Source organism: Schistocerca serialis, chromosome 7, assembly GCF_023864345.2.
Source record: "Schistocerca serialis cubense isolate TAMUIC-IGC-003099 chromosome 7, iqSchSeri2.2, whole genome shotgun sequence".
NCBI classification, from domain to species: Eukaryota; Metazoa; Arthropoda; class Insecta; order Orthoptera; family Acrididae; genus Schistocerca; species Schistocerca serialis.
In genome coordinates this window covers 346,470,342-346,480,651 of record NC_064644.1, presented here as the reverse complement: position 1 = coordinate 346,480,651, position 10,310 = coordinate 346,470,342, and the positions used below count along the sequence as shown (strand labels likewise).

General features: G+C 35.6%; 1 protein-coding gene across 1 annotated transcript in view; it reads right to left on the bottom strand.

Annotated features, from left to right (window-relative positions):
- Positions 1-725: 725 nt before the first annotated feature.
- Positions 726-10,310, bottom strand: part of LOC126412173 (patatin-like phospholipase domain-containing protein 2) — a 31,604-nt gene continuing 22,019 nt past the window's right edge. The window contains exons 8-12 of the mRNA XM_050081654.1: positions 8,408-8,562; positions 8,244-8,325; positions 4,927-5,083; positions 4,658-4,814; positions 726-1,729 (exon numbers count right to left, since the gene is read on the bottom strand). Coding sequence (XP_049937611.1) covers positions 1,476-1,729; positions 4,658-4,814; positions 4,927-5,083; positions 8,244-8,325; positions 8,408-8,562 — 805 coding nt within the window. The 3' untranslated portion in view covers positions 726-1,475. The remainder of the gene's footprint in view (positions 1,730-4,657; positions 4,815-4,926; positions 5,084-8,243; positions 8,326-8,407; positions 8,563-10,310) is intronic.

Here is a 10,310-nt window from a genome sequence, read left to right as displayed (position 1 = left end):
CAAAAACAAAGCAAAAGAAAACCTGATAACCTCTCTTGCAATTTTTTAGACGATCGAGGCTTAGTGATCTACTACTACTACTACTACTACTACTACTAATAATAATAATAATAATAATAATAATACACAGCTGTAATAAAAGCACCTGAAAAATGGCTATGGTGACATGATATTTAAATACAAGGTAATTCTCTCAGATGTCTATATGAGTAGTTTAGCACTAACCATAATCTGTTGTTAATGTACATTTCAAAAGAAGCCTGCAGTGGCTGCTTCTGCCTGTTACTGGCTAACTAGACTCACATCCTACCTTCATAATGGTAATTATGAAACACCGTGTATGACTGAATTAATGGATGCAATTAAATCTAATATAGAATTTATCCTCTTTCCCTTGTCCTTTCCTTTAGCTAGCAATAAAGTAACTTATTGCCCATGGAAAATAAAATAACTATTATTTTGCTTGTAGTTCATCTAGGTTTTAAGTTGCTACTCATGTCTCGGCTCAATTTCTATGCAAGTTAAGGTATTTTTGAGTATGTAAGTGTACTTGTTCATAAATGTCACTACAATTCTGTGTTGCGTAAATATTCTGGTCAGAATCCAGTAACCATTAACAGATTGTTTTTGACAATATAACCGAAGCATTCAGGTTCTTTATCAGAACTCTCAGGTTCTTTGTCAATGGGAGTTAAGGGGCCCAAGAGTAATTAATTGTGCAAACCTTTTATCAAAGATGATGGTTTAATTACAAAACAAGGCATATATTTACATTATAATACATATATACAGTTATCACAGTTCATTGGTTATGAATAATAATAATAAAAATAATAATAATATGAAGAAGAATGTCCACAATTATGTCATTATAATAAAATTTACATTGAAAACATTTTTCTAGGTGTTTTAACATTGAGACATTCATAAAAGCAGATTCTAGGCAAAATTAATTTACATTTCTACGGTATTGGGAGGATTTGATTTCTATTTACAAACATTTTTACAAAATTCGCATGTTAATGATAACTTTATTTATAAATAAATAAATTAAATAATAAATAACTCTTCCACTTACTAAGTACGCTTTTACAATGTTCTTAAAACTTGCTTTCTCTGTCTTTTTTGAAGGACTGTACATTTCACAACAGAGAAAGGTCACTTGATAGTTACAGTTACAGTTACAGTTACCAGTTACATGACAATTTAGTACTGCTGATTTAGGAGTCTAATTAATGAATAACTGTTCAACTGACTTATTGGTAAGAACACTGGCATGTAAATATCAGGTCCTTGCAGCAAGGTTTATTGTCATTATGCAATGACTCCACTGAACAGTTTAATATTTAAAAACACACTGTTTTTAATAGAAATTCTACTTTGAATTGGCAGAATATCTTCACAGTGTAATTCACAACAGTACATTTTGAGTGTTGTGCAGCACATCAGTCATTTTACGTAATTTGTGGACTCATTTAATCTGTCAACACCAAATAAGATGGTTTCCTTGTCAATAGTCTCTCAGTTTCTGGTGTCTGTTGCTCTGACTCTGGTAATGACTGTTCACCATTGTCTGGTGATGTGTCGGCATAGAATGAGCCATTACTGTGCATACCGTTCCACTCACTTTCTGGATCCGAAAACACATTGGCCGATTCTGCAGCAATATGGTCAGCATCATCCAGTGATAAATCAGAAATACTAGCCATGCTGTTGTTATAGGGAGAGTCTGTGAAAGAAAATTAATGGAACTGAGTTGTGATAAAAGAATAAAGTAGTATACACAAAACAATACACTATTTTTCATACAAGAGGTTGAGCATAAATAATGATAATACTATCTCATTTATTACGTTAAACCTACTGGGTAGGTCTCTTAAATATAAGATGGAAAGAGCGATGTGTACGGCGCTATTAAATACAGTTGCAGGGAAATGAAGGAAATACCAAAACAGCAGCATAATAATAAATGTGGTTAGTCACACAGGACTACTAGTATTCCACAAATACCAAGGGTTGAGGCCTGAAGACTATTGAACCCTATAGTCTCATGACAACCATATACCCAGCTATAGTCTGGGAGAAGAGTCTTTGGTACTGACAGCTCAGTAGCGCCATTCTGTTGCTTAGTGACCACAGGTAGCCACCCAACAACGGACTGCACTTGAGCAGGTAGCACAAGCCATGTTGACGCTCTGCAAACCCGACACGCATGTGTCACGAGCATACCAGCAAGTGTGATGTGCAACCAGTGCTGTTGTTTTGTTGCGTGTGTTAATAGTTCAGTTCATGGTTTATTTCATTTTTGATGTTGTTAGTATTTATTTGCTTCTGTTTCTTTTTAAACAATATTAAGTGCAACAAATAGTGCCAGCCCAACATGTGAGTGAAATGGACGAAGTAAAGTGTACTAGACAGGCAAGCCCGCAAATTGGTGTGTTCGGTGAGAACTGACTTTGAAAAAGGAAAGGAAAATGGTAACCACTTATTTCCTGATGCTCAGGTTGTTATGAGGGCTGCAGCAGCATTGAAAATAAGCAAGAACACTGCTGTAACAACAGGGAAAGAACAGTACAGTATAGAGTGTGGTAAGAGTGGCACAAGGCTGTACACACCAGAAAGAAGGAGCTGAGGAAGGAGCAAGTGACAGCTTTGAAGATTACAAGGAAGACACTATGTTCATCATAAATATGGATATTATAAGAGAAGGGAACATCCCACTATCTAAATTACTTGCATCATTTCAGAAAAATGATCTTTTAAACAAAGCAAATTTTCATTACGTACAGTGCTGAAAGACATAGGCTTCAGCTATCCAGTGTTTAACACACAGAATATATTGATGGAAAGAACACATGTAGAACCATTATGGTGCAGATTTCTGCACAGAATCATGGGTGTGAGATTCTAAAATGTAGTATGGGTAGAAGAAACGCGGGTTAATACCAGCCATTCATTATGAGTGATGGAACACCCAAGGCGAACATGGCAGTGCCTGTTGGAAAAGGAGGGCGAATTATTCTTTTACATGCAGGCGTATTGGACAGTTTTGTGCCAAACTGCTTGTTAATGTTTCATTCAGAAAAGAGATGTGATTACCATGAAGTCCGCGGCTCATGGTCTTGCAGTAGCATTCTCGCTTCCCGCACACGGGGTCCCAGGTTCAATTCCCGGCAGGGTCAGGGATTTTCTCTGCCCTGAGATGACTGGGTGTTGTGTGTCTTTCATCATCATTTCATTCTCATTCACTTGCAAGTTGCCGTAGTGGCGTTATGATGGGTAATGCCCCTTATCAATTCCATTTTTCATGATAGGACACCAACTTTGACAATGAAAAAAGAAGATATTATTCAGCGGCTGAAATCATGGAAAGTGGATCTCAGAGAAGTTTTGAAGAAGGCACAATTACTCAAAATTGTGGCACAAAATAAACCACGATTCCTGACATACGTAATTGATGTGATCGCTAAAAGGCACAGGCATGAAATTGGTCACGTACAAGTGTTATCACAGAGGCAGCCAAAAATGAAGGCATAGAAAATTCAGTTACAGAACTGGAGGGAGCAGTGATAGTTCGAGCAGTACTGAAGATGACTATTTTAAATCAATTATGAGAGTAATGAGAATTGTGTTTTTCGATTAGCACAACTACAACAAACTAAAGAATGTGAGGAGTGAGCAGGCCATCGACTTATCACCATATTGTACCATCTTCAGAATATACTGCTAAATTTTCAGCCACTCGTTCTAGAAGTAATTAATATTGCTAATATTTAACAATGGAAATAAAAACTGTGCATGGACAATGAAGTGAGAAAATAGTTTTCATTTATATTGTGAAATTTGACATAACTTCATGATATTTCAGCATATTAGATACTAAATAGCTCTTTTCAATTTTTCAAGACAATATATTACAAGTAGCAACTATAAATAAATTCGCACGTACAAATATGACCTGCATGTTGTCAATGGTTTTGTTTCTGCTGCTACAGAACACATACAAAGAGAGACTGGGGCAGAATGCTATAAGTCATGTTCGGCTACATTGCTGTCTGTCCGCCTGAAGTTTCAATACCAATCACTCGACTCACATATAACAATATGCGAACCATTCACTATTTTGTGCCTTACCAATTCAGATGACTATCACAAGTGGCGGATATTTAGTGTCTCAAAAACCACCTTTTGTTGTTTTGTTCTGAGTAATGACTAATGTTATTTTAACATTTCCATATTTACTAAATTTGTCTTCAAATGACTGAGTATGGTAATTAAATTATTTTCTGACCGATTTTGAACTTTAAGGTACAGAATGAGTTCCTCCCACATAAAAGACTCTGTAATGTGTTCCTTGGTGAACTGATTTGAGATTTGTGGTAAGGCACATGTATTTCTGTCATAACTTAAACTTACAATACAGCCTCAATAATATAGCATGATGCTGCTGTTCATAACTTCTCCTCACCATTTCCTTCAACCCATACTACAAATTGCTTGTTTAAAAGATCAATGTTCGTTTAAAAAAGTTTGTTAGCGTGACTTCATCCAGTAATCACCATTTGTGTAACTTCATTGAAAACTAAAGTGCAAAGTGAAAGTTTTTATTTCTAACAGTTCCAACAAAGTACAGAAACAAAAAAGATTATTTACTTACATGGCCCATTAAGAGTAAGCTGAGATGGCCATGTACTTGAGGTAGGGTCATCAAAGTCTTCATCAAATTGCAGGTAAGTGTTGTTCTCTTGCTCTTCAGGTGACAGTGCTCCAGGTAAATCAACATCAGTCACATCATATATTTCAGTCATTGTTACCTGAACAAACAGAACCCAGATAAAATGTCCAGCACTACTGTACAACTGAATTACACTTTTAAGTTCTTAGGATAAAACATTTTTATTATAATAGGGGTAGCAGTGAACTTACCCTGTTATTTTTGTCTTGGTAATAAAATCCTATAACTGTTTCATGCTCTGATGTCACTCTAAGTATCTGCTCGAAAGTGTCATCATCAAGTGGCATCTCACTCATAGCCGAACTACATCTCCTTTGTTCTATAGCTCTGACTATATTCTTTCGTTCCCTGAAAGAAAAATTCATCAATCTTTTGTGAAATATGATTAATAATGACTGAAAAGCAGATCTATCAACGGTTACTTTAAAAGTTTCTTATTTGTACTCAGTGTTTAAGTGAGGTCACTGGGAGAATGAAACGTTCATTGTTATACACGCACAAAGAGCAGAGCAGTAATCTTTGGCATGAAAGAGTGGTTGTAACATTTTAGATCCAAAGTCAATATAATGTAGAGAAACTAACAGAGATCAGATAATTGTGCAACACCAGAACTAAGATAATAATTTGTAAACTATGTGGATTTTACATTTATTGGTGGTGTTTGAGGCTTTCTGATGAAAGTGCTTTCTGTCATAGTTGTCAGATTCTGTAATATGCAAAAACACTAAGTGAAGTGATGAGACTGCAGAACCAATTTGCTTCCACTCTTGAGTTGCAGCATGAGTGAATCATGCCAAGTATCCACAATGTGACTACGAAGAGAATTTCTTTGAGTACACTCCCAGCACTCGTACCGTCCTGCCTGACTTTACAAGCAACTGTAATTTAGAAATACTGTGGAGTTTTTGCAACCACAGTCTTGAGACAATATGCGAGAATTATAACAATAGTCTGACTATTCCTGTAATATTGGTCTACTTTCGCTGCCTGGTCTGGCGTAAGTTTTCAGTTATCACATTATATGAATGAAAAATATGGTATCTGTGGTAGTAAACTGATTTGAATGTTCCCATGAATTATTTAGTTGTCACTAGAAAGAAATGTTTTGCACAACTCTACATGACTTGCCACTATTAGGACAAGAACTGTTCCCACGTAAATACTCATAACTTTATCCATAGGCTGTTTGTTTTGTTCAATAAAGTAGCATATCTTATCCTTTTAGACAAGAAGTCACTTCGGACATTTGCAACCACCTTTAGCACTGAGTGGACTTCCATTTGCCTAGGTCATCAACATAATATTTATTTTCATCTTATTAAGCATTTTGGGATAACTATCATATCTATCACAACCATATACAGCACCCTGTTGCCTCCTACTCAGGTGGCACTCCATTCTTCCACGTATGCTACTCTGGCAAGTTTTGCAGGAGAACTTTTGTGAAGTATGGAAGGTGGGAGATGTACTAGTGGAAGTAAAGCTGTGAGGATGGGTCCTTAGTTGCGCAAGAATAGCTCAATTGGTAGAGCATTTGCCTGAAAAAGGCATAGCTCCCGAGTTCGACTTCCAGTGTGGCACACAGTTTTCATCTGTCAGGTAGTTTCAAAAATTGTATTATTGTACCACTACTGCAAGTACTACCATATCACACTGGATAATGAAGAATAGAAACAGAGTACCTCAGTGAGGTGACGTAAAACACTGCCTCCTACCAGTGGTGATAGGATCGACGAGCCCAACTGCTACATGTGCAGCAAGATACATGACGACGTGTGTGATCCACTTTTAGTGATTTCCCAACATTTGTGACCCCATGTGTCTTACATTGCATTACTTATCTCAACATCATCTGCATCACTTCAGGGGTATTTAAATGTTACTAAGAATCACCCTATATAATACAGTGAAGATGACAGGATCCATCTGAATTTTTATTTTCAAGTTTTACGTATTAACTATAGCAGCAACAAAACATAACAGACTGTATATCCCTTAAATCCAGTAACCATAAACTCACCACTTACAAGAAAAAGATACAGCCAAAAATGAAGAAATGGGCAAACATTCATAACCAAAATGTAGCATACAAACATATTGTATTATGAAGTGGACTTGCTACATCAAATCAGTATAACATTCTGAGTGTTACATTATCGTCCATTGTCAAGTATCAGGGAAACAAATGAATGTCAAAGAGGTGATACAAACCCACAGATTTAAATGATTGTCTTCCTGTCTACAATCAGTGATTACATCAGTGCCAATGATGTATACGTCATCTACAGTATCACTGTTCCTATCAGAATGTAAAATTCAGAATCTACTCCACTGAAGCCCCACTTGCATGGAATAAATAAATTTAACTATGTTCAGCCAATAATATTTTACTAGATTGCTGTATCTGATGAGCCACTAGCCCCCTAGCATTGAGTAGAGTGCTGAGAAATGGTTTTACTGGACTATTCTATTAGACTACTGCCACATTCATATGGTACCACAAATCTCGAACTCCGAGGTCATGACTATCCTTCATAAGATGCAGTATGTCCAATTTTATTTGTTACTGAAAATGGTTTTAATCCCCCATCTAAGATTTGCGTACTTTTACTCAGTATTGCTACACAGAAAAAAGAAACATTATGTGGTGATCATTTTGTGCTGATATGTGAGACAGATATCTTCAAGAAAACACTGAACTGGTCCTAGGTGCTCAATAGCAATTCACATTTTTGAAGCAACAACAAGGAATAAACTAAACAACTATCACATTATAGGTCAAATGCATCTATTTCAAAAGTTATGAGAACTTGCAACAATATTGCTATACCATTTGAAAAAAGCAACTATTGACTGAAGTGATGGAAGATAATGTAATGTCATGTCAAACTCTGCAATAATTTTTCCTTCTGTGCTAGTCGCCATGGTAAAAAATAAATCTGTGACAGTTCAATTGTTGATGTGAACTGGAAGTTATCCAAAAATGAATGATATGTGACCTTTCTGGTACTATTAAATTTTCATCTCAGTGGTCTTGGATTTTCACTCTATGTGACAATTTGCTGTCACAGTTACTTCTGCCATTTGTTGATTTGCATGCTAGGTAGGTAGACTTGTAGGTAGGACTATACAAACTGCTATTAAAAGTGGTTCTATGTGTAACAAAAATAAACTGCAAAAATTTTATTAAAATCCTTCAATCTCTCTCAGCAGCTAAAATTTTTATTGCTCATTTCTTTCAGTGTATACTTTGTGGGTAAATAAAATTCTGAGTAAATTTTTACATTTCGTATTGGAGCATCCCCTAGCAAGGGAAAGGGCTGCTATATCTCCTACTTCACATCCACCCTAAAATTAACATAACCTATACTACTCATATGATCAATAAAATGCAGTACTGACTTTCTGCCATAATAGTAAATTAAAGAGGAATCATCCACATAATGATAAAAAATTATAGGTGGAAGGGAGTGGTAACGTTACAATTCCATTAAAAGTGTAGACATACCTGCTTGCCATATTCAGTGTGAAGTTTAAATTCATTTTTGACTTCAAGGGAGCATCAACTCCAGTGTCAATGTCATATTTAGCTGAAATATGAAATTAAATTGTTACAATCTGCATATGTTTATAAGCTATTTCCAATTAATTATTTTCAGTAGCAATACTTACAGCCTCCAAAGTTTGTGATTGCAAGTTGGCAGTTTATTGATGCTGCTAATTTTTGTGTTTTACTAATGTTTTCAAAGAGTTCTGACACCTGCTGAATCATAAATTTGCTGATATTCCATAAGTTATTACCAATGTGTGGTGCTGCAGCCACGAACCTGAGACGATAAAACCAGAAGTTTGGAAACTAATAATAATAATATTACAAGCTATTATTAATGAACATGCCTTTTACTGACATTGTTTTTAATTGTCACAAGTGGTAGAAACAGATTTTAGTAATATTTTCTAATGTTATACACAAATTTTTCTGAAATTCTCAAATTAGTGCATGAACATCTGAATTCATGTTCTTCACTTGCATCAAAATAGGAATAGTGGCCATTTGGGATCTTTTTGACTGGAATGTTTGACTTTGGAACTACTTCATTTTTTCCCTGCAACGATCTTTTCGCATATTCACCTTTTGGCTCTATTTAACCTTTCAATAAATGACCACTTCTGTCAAGAGCAACATCGCTTTCAGGCCTCTAATTTAAGGTGTTTCTCAAATTTTTCTTTTCCCACCTTATTCAATAACCACAAAATCTGCTGAGTATTTATTTTGACCTATCGTGGACATTCATAGCTACGCGACTCATACTTGAAAACACTACAGGTAGAACTGACAAGGTATTCTGGGTAGGAGTGGCACCAAAAATAACTGTTTGCAGATTAAGGTAAGCCTTTATGAGAGAGCGAATCAGTCTTCGCTTTCTGACTGCACTGTAGTGCAGAGTGCACACATTATTAACAGGCAGTTGGCCGTATGTGTGAGCAAATGAGAGTTATCAAAATCACAAAAGAAAACAACGAGAAACGCAAAATGCAAAGCATTAGGTAACAGCTATGCGCAACTGCTTGCTTACGTAGATAATATTGCAAAGAGGGTAGTTTAGGCCCTACTTGTATTCAATGCAACCACAGTTCCAAACATCCACCACATAAAACTACCATGTTAAACTGACTGCATTACACCAACTTTTGAACTTTAGCCGGCAGTCAAACATATCAATTTCTTTTTTCTAAGCTGCTAGGTCCCGTGATTGAGTTCTATGTTGCATCACACCAAATTATCATGCCCAGAATTGATGTGACAGCAGGTCCTTTAGTGCACTGATACGGTGTTGCATTTGTGCACTTTTTATTTTGAAAACACTTCTTACGCATATTATCTTTAGAAATTGGGCTTCAATAGATGATTTGCAATTCCAGTAAATGAAAACTGAGTACTTTTTCAATATTTATATATGGAAAAAAGCTATTTCTGACCATCTCTAATAAAACTGTTCAACTGGATACAATTTGCTCAGAAATTCAATTTATTGTATAATTTTTGCATTTTGAGCCAGGATTTGCATGAATTTTTCAGTTCCCTACTTATGAGACAAGACTGGTTCTTAAATCATATCAACATTACAATTGTGAAATAACCTCAATACACACACAAACATTTTCTTTTTAAGTTTGATCTAGTTTTGGCACTATCTTTTTTAAGAAATAATATTAACAGCAGAAGTTAATTTAATACAAAAAGAATATACAAAAAAATTCATACTTTAGACCCAACACCAGTTGAAACAACATCAACAAAATCTAAGTACTACGAAGAAGAAAATTTTCATGATTTGGAAAGCTGTGGTACCATCATAGTGATGCCCCAGATAAGATTACAAAGGTTTTTTGAGCCACAAATATTTTTAGATTGTGAAATAGGGAAAATTAGAGGATGCCTGATTTGGTGAATAGATTGGGTACTAGCATACATAGTCCACATAAGACTTCAGAATTTTAAGTGCTGAACTACATTGATCTTAAACAGATTCTCACAATGAAAGCTTGGTCACAATGTGACATTTTCCAACAC